This window comes from Diaporthe citri, assembly GCF_014595645.1.
Source record: "Diaporthe citri strain NFHF-8-4 chromosome Unknown scaffold_7, whole genome shotgun sequence".
Classification (NCBI taxonomy): Eukaryota; Fungi; Ascomycota; class Sordariomycetes; order Diaporthales; family Diaporthaceae; genus Diaporthe; species Diaporthe citri.
In genome coordinates, this window is record NW_025064852.1 from 2216857 (window position 1) to 2236352 (window position 19496).

General features: G+C 58.5%; 6 protein-coding genes across 6 annotated transcripts; 4 read left to right on the forward strand and 2 right to left on the reverse strand.

The window, feature by feature from the left end:
• Positions 1–971: 971 nt before the first annotated feature.
• Positions 972–1955, forward strand: INS49_013825 (uncharacterized protein; the record flags this gene model as incomplete). Its single annotated transcript, XM_043174518.1, has 3 exons — positions 972–1100; positions 1160–1266; positions 1340–1955. 3 exons carry the CDS (start codon positions 972–974, stop codon positions 1953–1955), a joined length of 852 nt encoding a protein of 283 aa, XP_043021463.1.
• A 1922-nt stretch (positions 1956–3877) lies between these two features.
• Positions 3878–9175, forward strand: INS49_013826 (uncharacterized protein; the record flags this gene model as incomplete). The annotated part of the gene is made up of 7 exons (XM_043174519.1): positions 3878–3880; positions 4206–4985; positions 5126–5302; positions 5448–5592; positions 5779–5892; positions 5986–6648; positions 6759–9175. 7 exons carry the CDS (start codon positions 3878–3880, stop codon positions 9173–9175), a joined length of 4299 nt encoding a protein of 1432 aa, XP_043021464.1.
• Positions 9176–9663: 488 nt separating this feature from the next.
• INS49_013827 (uncharacterized protein) lies at positions 9664–11871 on the reverse strand (the record flags this gene model as incomplete). The annotated part of the gene is made up of 4 exons (XM_043174520.1): positions 9664–9870; positions 9937–10490; positions 10545–11250; positions 11326–11871. 4 exons carry the CDS (start codon positions 11869–11871, stop codon positions 9664–9666), a joined length of 2013 nt encoding a protein of 670 aa, XP_043021465.1.
• Positions 11872–12546: 675 nt separating this feature from the next.
• INS49_013828 (uncharacterized protein) lies at positions 12547–13779 on the forward strand (the record flags this gene model as incomplete). Its single annotated transcript, XM_043174521.1, has 1 exon — positions 12547–13779. One exon carries the CDS (start codon positions 12547–12549, stop codon positions 13777–13779), a length of 1233 nt encoding a protein of 410 aa, XP_043021466.1.
• A 211-nt stretch (positions 13780–13990) lies between these two features.
• INS49_013829 (uncharacterized protein) lies at positions 13991–17649 on the reverse strand (the record flags this gene model as incomplete). Its single annotated transcript, XM_043174522.1, has 5 exons — positions 13991–14142; positions 14215–15995; positions 16136–16607; positions 16674–17565; positions 17629–17649. The coding sequence occupies 5 exons, from the start codon at positions 17647–17649 to the stop codon at positions 13991–13993; spliced, it is 3318 nt and encodes a 1105-aa protein (XP_043021467.1).
• Positions 17650–18175: 526 nt separating this feature from the next.
• On the forward strand, positions 18176–19238 carry INS49_013830 (uncharacterized protein; the record flags this gene model as incomplete). Its single annotated transcript, XM_043174523.1, has 2 exons — positions 18176–18268; positions 18336–19238. The coding sequence occupies 2 exons, from the start codon at positions 18176–18178 to the stop codon at positions 19236–19238; spliced, it is 996 nt and encodes a 331-aa protein (XP_043021468.1).
• Positions 19239–19496: the final 258 nt, after the last annotated feature.

The following is a 19496-nucleotide window of genomic DNA, read 5'->3' on the forward strand; positions in this document are numbered from 1 at the left end:
TGGCTTGGTGGCAGGCAGGAGGCAGGCAGGCGGCTAAGGTGCAGTAGAGCAGAGAGGTAGGTAGAGAGGTAGAGGTAGAGACCCCTACACTAGATGAAGGTGTCGTCGCCCTTGTGACAGGGTGAGGTGCCAGGGCCTGGAGGAGTTGTTGAGCATGAACTGGAAGAGACCACGTCGATTGACATACCTGTTGAGGGAAGACAGCCTCGAGGGAAGGGAGGTTCGCGGTTCACAGGAGGTCTCAAGCCGAGAGGAAAGGGAGTGTGGTCGTGTGCTCCTGCTCCCTGTGGCTGCGCAGTGCCAGTCCAGTGTGGTGCAGTGCTTTGCTGTGTGTGTGCTGTTCTCTTTTCTGTCCAGGCTAGGCTGTGCTGTGCTGCAGTCCACTGCGAAGTGAGATGTCGCACAGGCCTGGTTGACTGACTGGGCTGGCTGCTGGCTGGCTGCGAGGTGGCCCAGCCAGAAGGTACCTAGGTACCTAGGTAGGCAGGCTGGACAAAGCTCACCCTACAAGCAGCCTGCTGCCCTTGCCGTCTTGCTGCACGGCCGCCTTCTCAGGGATCCCTAATGCCTGTGCAGTGAGTACATCGTTCCAGGACATAGTAGGATAGTCTGGTCTCCACAGCTTCCGCAGGATAACCTCTCACATTTCACGGGATTCTTCCCTTCTAATTGCAATTCGCGCCTAGTAACACTTTGGGTTCATACAAGCTCGAGCAGCAGACATATATGCAAAAAGACATCGCTCACATGCAGCAGTCATCACATCTTTATTAATCTCCCGCCCCTGCCAGCCGGGCCTTGCAGTAACCCTTCCCTTTCACACCGCTCAAAGCAACCATCCCGGCCAGTCAAAGTATCACTCGAACTGGCTGCAGTTTGCATTTCGCGAAAGAGCTCGGCCCACACACCTACAACATCTCGAACCTCTTCCGCGGCCGTCGGGCCCAGCCCACTACCGACTATTCACCAAGATGGGCTCTGGAAGGATCTACGATGAGGATGACTCGCGCCGGACGAAGCATCGAACCGACGAGGGGGACGACGAGCACAGAAACTATGATCGGCCGAGGAAGCGAAGCCATCGGGATCGCGACTCGCCAGTACGCCATGATCGACGCGATAGGTCCACAGAGAGATATTCGGACCGACACCGTCACAGGAGGCGTTCCAGGAGCCCCCATCCCACGAGGCAGAGGTCAAGAGACCGAGATGGCGACAGCAGGCGAACAAGGCGGAGCTCACGGTCGCCTGGAGGTACAGAGTCACGTAGGCAAGGGCGGAGACTTTCACGCTCTGCGGGAGCTGACATTGGCGACGAGGTGCGACATAAAGGGACCAGCCGTCATCGTTATTCGAGCCCGGACAAGGGCGACCGCGAGAACAGCCAGCCAGCTGCCAGGCGATCTGGCCCTTTGCCGTCGCAAGCGGATTCTTTCGCGGTCAGCAACGGCGAAGAACCCGAGAAGCCCAAGGAGAAACCCAACTTCGGCAACACAGGTGCCCTAGCTGCTGCATCCAACTCGGTCACCCAAGCAGACGGGACGACGATCACGCTAAAGTACCACGAGCCACCCGAGGCGAGAAAACCCCCTGCGCGGGATCAATGGAAGCTCTTCGTGTTCAAGGGAAACGACGTCGTGGACACGATCGAGCTGGGTAGCCGAAGCTGTTGGCTCGTAGGGAGGGAGACCACAGTCGTGGACATGGTCGCCGAGCACCCCAGCATCTCCAAGCAGCACGCTGTGGTCCAGTTCCGGTACACGGAGAAGAGGAACGAGTTTGGCGATAAGATCGGGAGGGTCAAGCCGTTCCTGATCGACCTGGAGAGTGCAAACGGCACCGAGCTGAACGGTGAAAAAGTGCCAGACCGGCGCTATCTGGAGTTGAGGCCCAAGGATGTGGTCAAGTTCGGGCTCAGCACCAGGGAGTATGTCATTATGCTCGCGAGAGACTGATGGGCTGGTATAATGGCCTACACAGTATTCCTATCCAACACCGACATCGGCAACCCGGCGCAGTGGCATAGATGTTGCATGAGGCCCGCGATGGGCGAGATGTTACCTTGCAGGCGTCGCCCTGCCCACGTGGGCTCATAGGGAAGCCTAGATACCATGGCGCACAATATTTGTCCGACCGTGACACCAACAGGCGAGGCTGACTGCCGCAACGCGAGAAACAATGGCTTGCTTAGGCGCTGGCCCACGTCCCACAGCCCCTTTCAAGGACAGGCCGTACCTCGCACGAGCCTCTTCAGGTGAAGTTGATCGATCAACTGGCGCAAGGTTGACAGGCGCGAGTAGATAGCATCAAGGTTCCATTGTACGACATGCCCTGTAGCCCAGCGTCTCTCACACGGGTGGCCTCTCTTCGCTTGTGACAGAGTCTTGTTGTGGGAGGCAAGACGAACAAACTGTGCCCATGACATGCAACCGAGGCAAACTTGGACATTGACCTACAGCACGGCGAAATCAGATGGCGTCACATCGCCGGACAGGAGGATGAGTTGGTCCGTCTGAGTCATGGAGCATCAAGTGCACTCCAAGGCGGTCGGTCTGGCGCGTCTTGGGGAGGGTATCACCAAGCTTATATATCACTTCCAGGAAACCCTTGACGAGAGAAGGTGTTCATGGTGGTGGAGGGAGCCGTGTCGAGCGGTGCGTCACACGAAACGGCTTTTCCAGCGTAACCGCCACCGCGACGGACGACGAATCTCAGTCATGGGACAGAGCTTGATCCTTTGTTCCTACCCTCCATCAACCGGCCCTCCGAGAGGATGATTATGCTTCTGATCTGCTGAGCCCCCGAGATCCACCTGGCGCTGGTGATCCGATCTGTCCAGTACGCAAACCAGCCCGACCGCACACAGCCTAAATGCACTAGCAGACTGGTGTCCGGGGGACGGCTGACAGCCGGGAGCAGGGGTATGAGCACCCGTTGACAGCAGCACGTGAATGGGTGGCGTCCGCGAACTGCTGCTGCTACTGCTACTCTGCAGACGAGGCGGGATGCAGGACCCCCTGAATCGCTGCATCTCGCTCGAACATGGCCAGAGTGTGCAGGTGTTGCCCGCTGTGTTCTCAACCAACCACGAGGCCTCGTCCTGGGAGGCCCTCTGCACAGTTACACACAATCCCTTTTGCCATATCATTCTTCCTCTTTTTTTGTCACAAGGCCGATGTGATGTACTACCATGCAGTCCTTTCTCTGGCAGGCTGTCCAGTAGATCAGGCTGCCGGCCACGGCTTGGCTATTACTGTGCATGTACTCTCTTACAGGACAATGCCCTGTGGGATAAACCGTCATGGAACAACAGGCTGTGGGATAACCCGCCTGTAGAATTAACCTCCTATATCTCGCCGGAATGCACACAGGTGTGCTTTCATGTCTCTCCCTCTACCTGGGTATTGTGGCAAAGCTGCCAGTACTCTCAAGTACCTCGCATCCTCTCGGGATCCCTGCAGTCGTACCCATGCTGCAGCCATGCCAGGCAGATGCTACGATCTGATCTATCTTGGGCCGCCACCCCTGGCCTGGTTTCCGTCTGGGTGTCTTCGGCTTATACCCTCGCACATGCGCCTCTCCCGTGGGCGCGTGGCTGCACTGTCTCAGACTCTTGACTACACTGGAGCTCCTGAGCTCATGGTCACATGGACAGCCGGGCACATCGCCGGTCAGCCATTATAACCGCCAACCTTCCCAATCTGCCTAGTCTTTGTACCTGACAGCATCCTACGTGGCGCCAAGGACCACTTTTCACCGGACGGGGAAGTTTTTCTGCTTGTTGTCTCCGTCTTGGTTCGGTCCACCATCGTCGTCGACACACATCACTGCGACAGAGAAGCTCTGGCTCCTCGTCGCAGCATCACATACTGCGAACATGGTGAGTCTTCCTCCTTATGCTCAGTGCATCTGTGCGGACTGCCTGCGGTCTTGGCCAGGCAAGCTTGTGTTAAGCTTCGACACGGATTTACTCATGCCTGGCCACCCTGGATCATCCTCCGAGCCTCTGACCCGGGGCCGAGTCCCGCAACATCACATATCCGACGGAGCGGGCCGCTCACGCTGCCATCGAATCGTTTACTCGTCAGCAACGACTTGCATGCCGCTGGCCACTCCACGTCAGCACTTGATACGGCCCGCATTTGCTCTTACTGCATGATTCCAGCTGTTTCGGGGTTTTCATCTCTGACTTGATGCCGTTTTAGGGGACCATCAACAGGAAGATCTCCAGGTTCGACATCACGGCTGTCTACAGCCACCCAAGCGCCAAGGTAGATATCGTCCTGGTCCACGGTCTCAATGGCGACCCACAAAGGACCTGGACGGCCAAGAGCCCGAACGGGAACGGCGCTTTCTGGCCAGTCGACCTCCTTCCCAAGTCTCTGGAGGCAGAGAACGCGCATGCAAACGTCCTTGTGTATGGGTACAATGCCGATGTGTCATCCAAGAAACACGGCACCGGCCCCAGCAGCAACTACATCCACCAGCATGCCCAGACCCTGGTCACCTTTCTCACGACCTATCGAAAGAGTAAGAAGACCACGCGCAACCCCATCATATGGGTGGCCCACAGTCTCGGGGGCATCCTCGTCAAGCGGGCCCTGGAGCATTCAGACAGCGTGCGTGTTGCCGACCACGAAGACTACCGCTCCATCTACGTGTCCACATACGGCATCATCTTCCTGGGCACACCCCATGATGGCTCTGAACTCGCCTCTTGGGGATCAGCCCTGCAGGGCATGGCCGGTCATGTCCCGAGGAAGTTCTTCGACAGCGAGCCCGTTCTGATCGAGACCCTGAGAAAAGACAATGAGACACTGGACAACATCAACATCAACTTCCTCAACATCTATCAGAGATTCAAGATCCAGATGGTTCACGAGAACCAGAAGACCGACCTGAAGGGGACGAAATCACTCATTGTGGACGCGAAGTCTGCGGCACCTCGCTTACCAGGCGTCACATCTTATGGCGTGGAGGCAGATGTGAGTAATCACTGAATTCTTCGCGGTCTGAACACTACAGACGATAACTTCTTCGTCTCTTGATTGTCTCCCGCAGATGCCTCCGAAGATAGAGCTCATGGGAGACTCGCTGGTGATCTTGCTGACCTTGGCCGTTGTAGCATTCGAACATGTGTAAATTCGCCGGATTCGATGCGCCTGGATATCGGACAATTTCCACGGCCATCGCGGAATGGGTCCAAGCAGCGCCTGATGTCACCAGCGTTCGTTGGAACGTCGAGGACGATGGTCGCCGTGTCCGAGCCCAACTAGAGATGAATGAACGAGCGAGACCATTTGTAAGAGATGCCAAAATATCGATACGTATGATTTTACATGTGTGCGAATGACCCGCGCCCTCGAGCCCTCGAGAAGCGGATGAGCCAGTGGCTTCGACAGACACACCTGCCGTCCACGGACACACTTGCTAACTTCTGTCCATAGCTTGCACAGTCCGGAAGCTCCTCACAAGTGGCTGGTATGTTTCAGGTGTCAGAGACCCCGACGCTTTCGTCGCCTAGCAGTGGCGCCGCCCCGTTCAGCATTGAGCCGGCGGAGTCACACGACGCGGAGTCGCCAGGTGGTCGAGGTAATCGCTAAAGCCGCAGGGTATATGGGCTGATGTTTCTGTTTGTAGATCAACAAAATGAGACTACTTCGAGCTTACCAGCTCCACAGGAGCCAGCCGCTCCTCCTTCCCCATTGCCTCTATTAGCCCAGCCAGCACAATTTGAGCCAGGCACACAAAGCTCGCAGAAGCAAACTGTTTCGCAAGAGGCCCTTTTCATCCATCCCGAGGCGTTCCGCCCCAACTCCTACTTCGTCGGCAGGAAAGAGGAGCTTGATGACCTCCACAGAATGCTTCAGGATAAGCGGCGGAGGTCGGAAGGTACCTCTACTGTACTCATTTCCTGTCTCCCAGGAGGAGGGAAAACACACATGGCCAGACAATACGTATTCGCGCACAAGAGCGACTATCCAGGAGGCATTTTCTGGCTGCGTGCAACATCGGTCCAGGAACTAGAGGGCGAGTTCTGGCGTGTTGCAAGGACCGCTGCCCTCAAGGATCTCATGGACAAGAAGAACTACGACGAGCTGAGAGACAACACCAAGATCATAGACATTGTTCGAGAATGGTTCAATGGCTTCGAGGGATGGCTCATGATCCTGGACGGGATCATGTTCGACTCGCCAGGCATAGAACGCTTTGTCCCAGACGTGGCCAATTCGAGCATAATATTGACATCCACGGACCCCGCAGCGACCGGCAATCACCACTTCAACAACCCTCAACTCCTACCACTGCCACTCCTCCCGGCGCAAGAGGCCCAGGAGTTGCTGCTCCTGGAGACAGAGAAAAGGAAGCCATGGGGCCAAGAAGACCTCAGCCAGGCGACCGAACTGGTGCAGATCCTAGGACGACTTCCACTGATGATCCACTTCATTTCTCAGCAGATAAAGGCCAACCAAGAGCCCCTGGCCACCTTTCTCAAGAGATACCGCACCCGGCCAAAGGTGGGGAAAGTCCCGGCCTACGAATACGTGCTGGAACAGCTGCAGTCGAGGGGCGCCACTGCCGCTCTGAACGTCATGTCGATACTGGTTTTCTTTGACCAAAACATACCCGTGGAGATGATGGCACTAGGTAAGTCACAACCTCAAACTCGTCCTTCCACAGCTCGCAGGGACCCCAGAGGCTTCCCAGGTGCTTGGCATCATGGACTACGTGGGTGGACTGACCGGAGACGCTTGCAGGCCTTCATGCCCTCGGCAAAGAAATACCCTACAAGACGCGTGACGCCTCCACCCATGGCAAGGGGAGTCTTAGTAATACCCTGAGAGTATTGATAGCCTTCGCGCTGGTTGAGAGGACGGAGACACAGGACGTGTCACCAACCAGCTCGAGAAGCTCCAGGCAAAGCTTTCCCATCCACTCGGAGAGCTTGGACACTCTGCGGATACACAGTGTCATCCAGCGATACTTCATCGAGTCCCTCGCAGGGAAGGGCCAACATGCATACTGGCTCGAGCGAACCGTCGAGGTTTTCTCAAAGTCCTATGACGAGGCAGACCGGCGCATATCAGAGCAACCCAAAGTCGGCCTCCCGGACGACTACCGGAGATTCTACATTCACGGGAAGAAGCTTGCAGAGCACCTCAAACGGTACGAGCGGAGGCATTCGGCGCTCCAGCCGCTGAGGAAAGAGATTGAGACGAAACTGGAAGAGATCCACGACAAGATCCACGGGCTATCGGGCAAGATACAGGCCATGATCGTCGATCAATCCGATGAGATAGCACAAACCTCGATCTTCGATAGGACAAACAGCCTATCAGAGTCGGACTCGGCCACCTCCAGCTCCCAGAGCCAGAGCCAGCAGGACAGTTGGGCCCGGATGGATGAGGACGACCCTCGGTTGTACAATTCCCCAGTCGCATTCGCGCCTGGCCAGCAGTACGATGCGTACGGAATGCCGTTTCCATACCCAGACGGGAGCACCATCCCGGCCGAGCCCTATCATTACGAGGACGAGCACGAGCGGACACCACAGATTACGCCCAAGGTTGGCCAGGGCTCGCCGGACCTTGACCAAAACGGCTGGACGACAGTTGTCCCTGTGCATCAGAGCAACCAAAGGCCCAGGACCGATTCTCTGATCAACCAAAGGGGGCATCACAAGAGCGACTCGGAAATTGGAGTCAGCCACGGTATCGCCAGGCCACCCTTTTTTCACACCTCATCGCCGCGCGGTGGATCTAGGTCATCCAGCAAGGGACGCTTGAGCGTGCATAGCGAAGCCGAGCTGGCTCTTCAAAAGGTGCGGAAGGTATCGCCACCGGGCCCTCGTGGTGGAAGAGCCGTCCAGGACAAGGGGAGGAGCCTGAGCTCCGGCACGACGACCAGACCACGGGACATCATGACCCGTGGAGAGAATAACTACGCGAGAGTTGCATCCGGGCTGACGCCCACCGACAAGCCATCACCAGCCGAGTTCTACCGTGGCTCTGGCGGTAAACCTCTGCCCGGGTCGTCTTGGACTGCCGAGACCGTCAAAAGATTCAAGGAGGGCCTCAAGCCGACCGGCAGGAAGTCATCCACTGGGAGCTCAAACAGCAGGACGGCACCAACCCCTGGGAGTGTCCACACCTCGCCCGGAGCAGAAGAAGTAGCAACCATGCCGCCTTTCCCGCAGGTGACAGGCACGCGGACTGCTAGGTCCAGTCCCGGCGGAGTCACTCCCTTCTACCCCCCCAGCCTACCCGTTGAGAGAATGACTGGCGATGGGCGCCGCAACCCTCCACCGAACTTCCACCAGTGGAACACCAGCTCTTACACCCCTGGCCTGGGACGGCTTGAACCCTTGAACCTTCCACGTGGGCAGCAGGGCCTTGACCAGGATCCCAACGCATTGCCATACCCCTTCCCACCAAACGTCTGGTTTCCGGCCCCGGAGGCAGTGTCAGCGCCAATGTCGAGGAACTCGAGCCAGCAGTCGAGCAACCAGTCGTCAACCGGCAGGAGGCGCGGGGCCAACCTCGCACTCGCGACCTCGGCCACGGCGCTCAGGGGCCGGAGGCACTCGAGCCCCCTGTCCAGCCCCATAGGCTCAGCGCCGCCGCCGGGCTCCCGCTTCCCGGCACGCGGCCACAGCAGACCGCCCTCGGTGGTTACGGAGCCAAGCCCGCGCCTCCGACCAAGGTACGAGGTGCCCGAGCTGCCTGCCGGCCAGGCCCGAGTTTACCTCCCCGAGCCCCTCCCCCGGCCGGGGGCGGGGTCCAACACGCCCGGCACCGGCACCGGCACCGGCACCAGCGCCAGCGCCAGCGGGAACGGCACTCCTCCCGTGCGCCCGAGGTGGTACAAGCGGGCCTCTGGGCGGCTGCGCGGGCGGGCCCAGTCGCAGAGCCCGAGCGTGGGGCTGCGGGTCTCGAGTGGCGGCGCCAGCGTGCACAGCGCCGGCAGCCCGGACCCCGGGTCCGCGGGTGATGGGGGCAGCGAGGCCATGGCGCGGTCCGGCTCTGGCGGGATCGTTGTCGGGGATGGGAAGATAATTGGGTTTGGGGAGTTGCCTGTCAACATGGAACTCGCCAGGGAGGCCGTGAGCGCGCCGCCCATGAGTAGGAGTAGTTCTGGCGGTGTTGGGTTGGGTATCATGCATGAGACGGAGTGATTGTACATATCGAAGGGAGCCTGGATGGTTGCTAATTACTGTCTGTGACAGCGGCTTCATGGTGCCTACGTACACAGCCAAGAATAGTTGATGCAATGAGATACAAAATCTCATCATATGCGGTGACGCCGCTGTCGATGAACCACCGGAAACCATCCCCGTGGAAGGAGTGCTAGAAGGGTGTCGTGGTCAAGACGCGCAGAGGATTGGGGACAGGCGCATTTGTGCAGCACGGAGTGTACAGATGATAACCTGGCACGTGTAAAGAGAAGTGTACAATTATAACTACGCGTAACAGGCGGGCTGGCGCTTTTGCGCCGACCTGTTACCTACTGATATTCACCGGTGAGCTTGTCTCGTAATTCGTCTGCACTTTAGTGATACGCTAGCATCAAAGAAGAGCCTGCCGGACCTGCTGCTGCCGCCGCCGGAGCTTCCATCTCTTTTCAACCGTGATTCTACCTACCCTGGAGAAGCCATGGGGGCCATCATGCCAGACCGAAGTCTGCGATCTCACCCATCTCCGTCTTCAGCTCCGCCCCGACCTTGTATGCCACCCTCCACCTCAGCTTGATGGACTCGACCTTCTTGGTCTTGTCTCCTGCGTGCCAGACCTCGATAGACTGCGTTATCCCGCGGCTTTGTTTTGGCTCCAACGACCGCCCCGTCTGGGGCTTGAGTTGAGACTCGTATCCCTGGACGGCTCTTGTCAGTTACGCAACTCCTCGGGGTTACCAGGCGCCGGGCCAGGTGGAACTCACTTTTGTCACCGCCAGCTGGAAATGCAATTCTGAAATTGGCTGCGCTGTGTTGTTACTGAAGGCAAATAAGAGGTTGATGCTGTTGGAGGAGCCCGTCGTCCGATTTGCAAGCATGTCGATCTTTAGGGCGGTGTTGTTGACCACAGCCCTGTGTTCTCGAGGCAGCGCCGGTGCCTCTGTGGGTAAAGCGGACGCGAAGTTCCACTCGTCATCATCGTTGGCCTGGGGCACCGGTGCTGCCGATACAGGTCGTGCTGCCGCGGCCGGTGCTGCAGCCGGTGCTGGGGCCGGAGTGGCCGGCTTCGAGGTGTTGGAAAAGCCGGTGCCAAAATTTGAAGAAGACAGGGCGGCAAAGGGATCTGCAGCTTGTGCTGGGGCGGCAAACGCTGATTGCTGGTAGTTGGGGGGTTGCGGGGTGTTGTTCTTTGAAGTCGACGGAGCCGAGTTGAAGGCATTGAATGACGAAAACGGATCAGGTGTGGACGTGGATGGCCCTCCACCTTGGGCGGTGCTACTTTGTGTCACTGAGGAGAGCAATGACGGTCCCGGAACATCTGTTGGTTTTGGTGAGCGAGAGCCCTGTGTGTGGACGTTGACCATCGACTTACTGCTGTTGTTCCCGAATCCCAGCGATATCCCGCCGGTCTGGCCAAAGGTGCCGCCACCTCCGGCATCATCGCCCATGGACAGCCCCAGCAAGTCGTCTTCGAGACCTCCGGGCTGGGACTGGCTGGCTGCTGCACTCGGACCCGCGGATCCGTTGCCCGACGGTCCGTTGGCCTCCGCCTCCCCATCGAAATCAATGAGGTTAAGCTCCTGCGCCGCACTCTTGACGGCGGCCTGTGAGGCGACATGCTCCCCGCGCGCGATCTTGGACGCCCCCTCGAGGTCGCCCTTCTTCATCAGCTTGTATCTCTCCACCGTCCGGTGTATACTGTCATTAATCTCCAGTAGCCTTGCGACAGCCTCGTGGTCATCGGACTCTTCCTCGCACATCTTTTGGATCTTGGGCTGCGCGCTCTGCAGAGCAGACGCCAACTCCTCGAAGACATCACCGTCTGTCATGCTGTCGCCCGCCTTGAAGTCCTCCAGCCTTTCCTCGAGCAGTTTCGCCTTGGCTTGGATCTTGGAGACGTCCTCGGCGGCCTTTGCGCGGTAGTCAACCTTGGACCTTGTGTCGTAGCCGGCCATGATCTTCATGAGTCGATTTGCCTCCTGCAGATCCTCGGGGGCGCCTCGCCGGATGAGCTCCTGAAGCTTGGCTGATTGCGCCTCGCGCTCCTCCTCCTCCATCTCCTCGGCCGACTTGAGGTTCTGCACGGCGCACTTTGTTAGATGGTATTGCTAGGGGGTTGGGGGGGGGGGGGGGGTGAGAAGACAGCAGCTCACGTCGCTCGGGTTCAGGACGGCGGCGTCGTCCCTCCTGACCTCAGGAAAGGTGTAGCCCTTGTAGCTCAGCAGCCTGTGCATGTCCCTGATGAAGCCCATGTCCTCCTTGTAGCGACTGGTCTCGCAGATGGTGCTGCGCCACTCCTCGATGGCCTCGAGGATCTTCATCTGGACCCTGCTGTAGCGCATGGGCGGGCGCTCGGGAAATCTGCGGACGAGCTCGTTCAGGAACTCCTTTGTGCCGATCTGGAGGTGGAAGGGGTAGCCGCAGTTCTTGACGCAGATGTCGAGCAGGCTGAGGGCCAGCAGGGAGACATTGGGGTTGCGGTGGTTGATGTAGTTGACGATGGCGACGGCAGCCTCGCGCGGGGCGGTGCCCTTCTTGGAGTTGACGAGGTCCGAGATCTCGAGGTTGAGGGCGAGGTTGGGCTCGTAGTTCTCGGGGCTGCAGGCGGCCTGGATGAAGCGCTGGAGCTGCGAGGGGGCATGGCCGCCGTATCCCCCCCACTGGTCTCGAGCGGCGGCCCTGGCGCTCGCCGCCTCCATCGTGGGTGGTGCGTGGTGAGAAGCGCAGTGGCCTGTCTGGAGTCGTGCCCGGTTCTGTACGTGTTCGCGCCCTGCTCGCCTCTCGCCCCGTCTTCTGCTGCTGCTGTCCTGACGGTGCGGTGATGTGGTGGCTCCGGCTCCGGCTCCGGCTCTGGCTATGGCTATGGCTATGGCTATGGCTCCAATGGTAGGATGCAGTCTCACAGCCGCGGGCTCCGGGGCCAGGTCGCAATGGCGGGTGCCGGTCGCAGAGGTGGTGCTGGCTTGGATTGCTGTCCTGTTGAAGCTTCGACCTGCACTCTGGCCGTACGCTGAGGGGAGAGCTGGGGAAGGCCAACGGCTGAGCCTCCCTGCCGCCGGATGAACACAGTTGGACGTCAGCTAAAACGGCGGGGATCGGCACAGGAGTACATGTACCCAGCTAGTGCCATGGATAGCCGCCAAACGAGGTACAAGTACATGGAGGCGGGCCCTCCAGCCAGCAAGGTACCTGAGCACCGCCAGCTACCGCGTAGCTCTGGGCAGTGGGCACTTCTAACCCGATTCATACTATGCCGAGCAATCGCCCCTCCAAAAAGATGTCGCCGTTCCTGAATGCAAGTTCAACACCAAAACCACCAAAACCCACGAAGAAACATAACACAACACACTTTACGCACTCCCGCCGCAGTCACCATGGTCCGCCACAAGAAAGACCCTCGAAGCAAGAAAACATTCACTGTCCACCCCAAGCGCGGCGGCGGCAACGCGCAACAGGGTAATCATGCCGAGAACCAGCAAGGCGACGACCCCACCACCGGCGCCTCGTCAACTGGCCGATCGCGCCCGCCATTCAAGGCCGCCTGCTGGGACCTGGGCCACTGCGACCCCAAGCGCTGCAGCGGGAAACGCCTCATGAAGGTCGGGCTCATGCGCGGCCTCCACCTCGGCCAGCGCTTCAACGGCGTCATCATCACCCCCAACGGCAAACACGTCGTCTCGCCCGCCGACAAGGAGCTGCTCGAGACCTACGGCGCCGCCGTCGTCGAGTGCTCCTGGGCCAGGACAAAGGAGGTCCAGTGGAACAAGGTCGGCGGCAGGTGCGAGAGGCTTCTGCCGTACCTCGTCGCCGCCAACACTGTCAACTACGGCAAGCCATGGAGGTTGAACTGTGCCGAGGCCCTCGCCGCTGCCTTTGCCATCTGTGGCCACCTGGACTGGGCCACACAGGTGCTAGAGCCCTTCTCATACGGGGAGGCATTCCTAAAGATCAACGCGTCACTGCTGAGGAAGTATGCCGAATGCGAGGATGAGAAGGCTATCAAGAGGACCGAGGAGGAGTGGATAGAGCGGCTCGAGAAGGAGTATGCCGACAATCGCGAGGGAGGCTCCGACGATGACATGTGGAAGAGCGGCAACGTGAACCGACGGGCGATTCCAGACTCGGACTCGGACGAGGACGAGGACGAGGACGAGGAGGGGAGTGGTGAGGATGAAGAAGATGGCGACGGTTCCGTGGACTGCATTTATCTCGGCAAGAGACCGGACCCCACGCCAAAGGAGGCCATCGACGAGAAAGACCCATTTGACATATCAGATGACAGTGAAGAAGAAGACGCTGCCATGGAAGAGATCCGAAGGAAAGTCCTGGCGTCGAAACCCTTCGCCAACCCCGAGGACTCGGATCAGAAGAAGCGGCCAGAGACGATATCAAGACCGCAGCAACCAAGTGGGAAGACAAAGGTTGACTCGGATGCGGAGCCAGATTCCGACAATGGCGAGGAGGATGACGAGTTTGATAATATTATAGCAGCGACCCCCATGACCGACAGGATAGGGCTCAGCAAGCTGGAGAGGGAGAGGTCACAGGCGACAGTCACGAGTAGGACGTTCATGTCGAATAGCATATCGGCGCCAAAGCGGTGGTAGGACCCGACCGTGCGGTATAGCTCCTCGGCCAGCACCTCCAGTCTAATCTTGTACCCTTCTTCAGCCACGTGGTGAAGCCCGGATCTATGTATATATCTATACATCTCATGTACATTTTGTGACATATCTTTACATGGCTCGGCACTCGAGCAGCGAACATACTTGCCCCTCAAGTCTGAATGTGATTCGCCCTGCCAATGTGTCTGATTGCTCAGAGGTACCTCTTCTGCGTTACCTCTTCGAACAGCTGGATGACGTCGCCCGCCTCGAACTCATCCCAGGACTCAAACGAGACACCGCACTCGGTGCCCCTCCTCATCTCCTTCACATCCTTCTTGCCCTGCTTCAGAGCATCAAGTTTGCCTGTGCAAGTGGGTTAGTCAGTCAGCGCAAATGTCATAACGCGGAACGCGCAAAGTGAACGGGGTATCGCACCTTCGAAGACCTTCTCGCCGTCCCTCATCACCCTGTACATCCCGCCCCGCGTCAGTGTGCCCGTCTTCACCTTGACACCGGCAATGTTCCTGTATTTCCGCTTCACAATGTTGATCGAGAACACCTGCAGCACTTCAGCCTCGGCCAGGACCTTCTGGCTGATGATCGGCGCCAGCTGCTCTGACATCATCTCCTTGACGTCCTCGACAAGGTGGTAGATGATAGTGTGGTCGAGGATCCTGACGCCCTTTTCCTCCGCCTTGCTCTTGATGTGACTCGGTATCGGGGCGTTGAAGTTGATGATGCAGCCCTTGGCCACAGCCATGAGGTCGATATCGGACTCATTGATCTGACCAGGAGAGGACCTCAGGACCCGGGCGTGCACCTCGTTGTTGCCGATCTCCATGACTGCCGTGCAGACCGCCTCCACGGATCCCATCACGTCGCCTCTGACAATGGTATTTACCGTCTTAGGCCCCGATACCTCCGCCTCTGCTGAGACAGCGTCCTCGCCTTCTTCCTCCATCATCTTCTCCAGCGCCTCCTGCTCGGCCTTCTCGCGATTCTTGAGCTCCTCCTCTCCCTTCTGTGCAGCAGCCTTTGTCCGATCCGCGAGTTCCTCTCGGTAATCAACTGCAAGCTGAGCCCTGTCCTCGTCCTCCGCCTGGAGGACCAGATCTCCGGCGACTGGGGCGTCTCTCCATCCAAGGACCTCGACAGGCGTTCCCGGCCCGGCCTCCCCGACGTTGACACCGGCCTCGTTGCGCATCATCCTGATTCTGGCGTACGTGGTCCCGGCGACGATCAGGTCGCCCACGCGTATCGTCCCGCGCTTGACAAGTACCGTTGCCGCCTTGCCATCGACCTTGACGCTCGCCTCGAGAATCCAGCCCTCAGCCATGCCGTTCGTCTCGGCACGGACGTCCAGGATTTCGGACAAGGTCAAGATACTCTCTTCCAAGTCATCCATGCCCTTGCCCGTCTTCCCGCTCACGCCGACCACCTGCACGTCGCCGCCAAAGTCCTCAATCTCCACACCGTTTGCTGCCAGGTCCTGTTTGACTTGATCGATACGTCTTTCATCCACGTCTATCTTGTTGATAGCCACGATGATGGGAACCTTTGCGTTTTGGGCATGCTTGAGCGCCTCGAGGGTCTGTGGCTTGACACTGTCGTCAACGGCCACAACGAGGACCACAATGTCGGTCACGTTGGCACCACGCTGCCGCATACTCAAGAACGCGGCGTGTCCAGGCGTGTCCAGGAAGGTAATGACCTTGCCCGAGGAGAGACGGACTGAGAAAGCACCGATATGTTGCGTGATGCCGCCATGCTCCTGTGCAGCAACAGATGACTTCCGCAGCCAGTCTAACATGGTGGTCTTGCCGTGGTCGACGTGTCCCATAATGGTAACAATTGGTGGGCGGGGCGGCAACGCTGACGGGTCCTCTGGTGGAGGCCGTGGCTTCAAGTCTATGTCATCGCCTGTGTCGAGGACAGGATCGAGACCGTATTCCGCAGCGACTAGCGCAGCAGTCTCGCCCGTCATGATACTGTCGTGAAGTATGTTCTCGAATCCAAGTTCTCCAAGGTCGCTGAGGAATTGCTGCGGTTTGACGCCCAGTGCCTGTGCCAGATCAAAGATGGTTATGTATTCTGGCAGCATGATCGTCTTCGGGGCCTCGGCTTCCTTGGCAGCCCTTTTCTCTTCCTTCCGCCGTCTGGCTGCTTGCTTTCGAGCTTGATGCTCTTCATAGTCGAATCCAGAGTCATGTCGTCGTCTTCATCCTCGTCATAGTCTCGGGCTCGGTGGTTCTGCCTTTTCTTCGGTCGGTCTTCAAATCGCTCGACATCTCTGCCCCTGCTGCGCTGTTGCACATCCCTTTCAGGCTCCCTGTCTCTGCCCGCAGAGCGAGCAAACCTTCCCTGCGCTCGACTTTCTGCTTGATTCATAGCATTTTGGCGACGTCTCTGTGCGTGTCGCTCTTCAGGGGAAGCCATGTCGCTCTCGTAAAGACCTTGGTCCCTCTCGCGACCCCTCGGTGAATATCGCTCTTCGGAGGGGGCGAGGTCGCTCTCTGAAAGACCCCAATCACTCTGCTTGCCGCCGCTCCTGTGAGGAGCTCGTGATGGTGCAGCTACCTTCCGCATTATCGAGAACTGGTCGACTGGATCTCGGGGCTGTGAGGTTTGACGGCTCTCCGTATTGCTCAAACTCTGGGCAGTATCCAGCTGTTCAAGCGGCACCTCCTCAAGGCCCGGGCTCCTGTCCATCCCGGAACTCGCGATGCTATCAACTGGAGCTGGAGCGGATCCGCCAACAGCCGATGACTTGTCCCCACTTGAAGCTCCAGCTGGTCTGTTGAAGCCGAATAGCGACCTGCGTGGCAGCTCTTGGTAGGAGGGCGTTGATGGGCCTTCCCGAGGGGGGTTTCTTGGTAGTGGCGAGGAGGACTTACCTTCACCGGGTAGGTTGAACGGACTCAGAGTTTCGAACTCATCCACGCTTGGCGATCTCCGGCGAAGATGACCGTACTCGGCCCCAGGAGGCGGCTTGAATACTTTTCTTCTCACAGTGAAGCTCTGAGAGCCCTGGTTCTGATCAGTGGGCTCAGGCTGCTGCGCTATATGGTGCGCCCCGGAGGCCGATTGCGAAAACTCTGGCGCATTTTCCTGCGTTCCTCTCGCCGCTGGTGTGTTTTCAGGGAGCGGACTTGCTTCGGACTTGAATTTTCCCATCGTACTAGTGTCCCTCGCGGGCCGAATTGGGCTTCTATTTGCGAATCCAGGTTTGGGAGAGAAAGGCTTGTGCTCCGTCGGCTGCCATGCTCTGTCTTGGGCGATATTGTCGCTTGGTATCGCGGTTGCTGCACTCGGTTGACCGGAAGCCATGGCTAAAGGCGCCTCTTGGGCAGCGGAAGATTGGGTGTCTGGCATGGATGTGTACGTGGGTTTGGCCGGCGCTACGGACGTAGACTTGGCCGGTGGTATCTTGCCGGCTTGGAATCCCCCGGGTTTTCTTCCTCCCCAGGCCGGCGGGGAGGCTGCTCTTGCCCAGTCCGTGTTTGTCTGGCCGGGCAAGGTGCCTGACCCGAACTTTCCATATGAGCTGTACCCTCGGACGCCCGTCCGGTTCGCCCCGCTGAGGAACTCGTGATGTGTCTGCGGGGCTGCATCTCGAGGGTTTCGCGGTACATGTCGGTAGTGAAGGGTGCGAGCAGGAGCCGAAGATAGCAGTCGCGAGGCGGAGGAGGGTGCGCGGCCTGGCGTCGTGGCCCTAGAGCGCAGTTGGGTCAAGCTGTGGAGGTTTTGTCGGCGACATGATGCGCAGACATAGAAGCCACCCTTCTTCTGCAATTTTGCGCCCGTCAGCCTCCCCGGTTCGTACAATGTGCCGCAGGCTTGTAGACATACCTGAAGTTGACTTCTCAACATGCTGGTGCCCAGGCTTGCAATTGGTTGTTACCACGCAATGCCAGGTGGGTGATTTCTTGTCGTCAACGAGACGAGACGATGCGCGCAACCGGGACCGCGCCGGGAATTTTAATGGAGCTTGACAGGCAGGAACCGAGTCGACGGGTCGGATATGCACCGGGGGCTAGCTGGCTGAGTGGCTGTCTCGGTACCCATGCACCCGCCCGTCCATGGGCAGGCAAGCTCCGGCCAGCTCAAGCTTAAGCTCCTTACTTCAGATTCTGTAGTGTGGTCTCTCTACTTACCTAGGTACTGTACGTACTCAATGCTACCCGTCCTCAGGGGTCATCAACTTGCACGCGATACAAGCTCCAAAGAATAGCACAGTTGAACAGACAGAGATCCGTCTCATCTCGACGCCCTCTCTGCCTCTGTGGTCACAAGCCATTGGGCCCCAATTTCACCCGGCCATTCCGAGCTCTCATTCTGCTGCATTCCTTCCTCCAGGAAATCCGTTCTCAGCCACATCTGTTCAGAAGCCGCCAGTATGCCGCCCAAGAAGGTGCTCTCAAGGAAGCCCCCCAAGTCTTCGCCAGCAAGCTCTTCCGAGCCCCCCGCGCCCTTCAAGCGAGCCCCTGAAGTCTTTGGCCCCCTTCTATGCGTCCCTGTCGCCAGCCCATGTTTACATAGCGCACGTCGACTCCAAGCCCGCAGACTTCAAGCGCAAGATCTTCCTGGTCCCCGTCGCCATCAACATCGCCATTGCCCTGATCTTCGCCTGGCGCGTCTACTATGTGAGCCCTTGGTACTTCGCCCTCCTCGCCTCGGGCCTCGGCCACAGTAACGAGACCACCGTTGCCCCATCCGAGTCCTCCTGGGGCGTAATCGCCCGGGTCATTGCACGCCGAGCTTTCACTTTCCTGCTGGATTTCCTCCTCTTCGTCTTTGTCTGGCCTTGGCCCGTCGAGTTCTGTTTCGGCAGGACCCACGGCAGTCCCGCGCAGTGGCGGTGGAACGTCGGCTTCCGCGACAAGGAGATCTACGTGCGCCGCAGCAGGCCCACGTGGGATGGGAAGGTCCGCGAGGCCGTGAAGGGGACCGACTTTGAGGCGAGGAGCCAGCTCATGACCAACATCGGGGTGGCTGTGAACCCGATGCTGTTGAACGAGAAGACGGGCTACTTGACCATGAACAACGAGTGGGATCTCGACTGGGCTGCTATGGTCGACGCCACGAGGCTGGTCGACAAGAAGGACGTGGAGCTGGACGCGTTCAAGCTGATGGTTCTGGTGCACCACGAAGGTCATGGGTGGCTATCTTTGGACCTGAAGGAGACGAGAGCGGACGCTGCGCCGGATGATGCGCCGTTCGATGAGCGAAGGACACAGGTCTTTGCGTTCCGGGATGCCCTTGCTGCTGCAGGCAAGGAGGACCTGTTCTATCGCTGGATCGAGATTGTCCAGTTCGAGTCCTCACAGCCGGGCGGGTTTGGTCCAGAAAAGCAAGTGGAGGTGGCACAGAAGATCAGAGACCTGTTTCAAGAACAGGGTATCGATTTTGATGAATTTTGGAAAGAAAGTGTTGGCTCAGACGGGCTCGCAAGCATGTAGAAGCATGAGGCCAAGCATGCGATGCATTATCACCAATCAAGAAAACATCACTGATCTTGACAATGCGAGGGTCAAGGGACCGGGCAATTAAGTTTCTCGGTTGGACAAGCCGTCGTATGCTGTGATACCCAAACGTGAAAGAAACCAGGTGCTGCTGTTTATGGACCCACAACCGCTTGCCGTCTATGCGTGGCCCGCGTCAACTCTAAGGAGGGTCTTTTCTCCCATGTGGCTGTCTCGTGATCGCTATCGAAGACA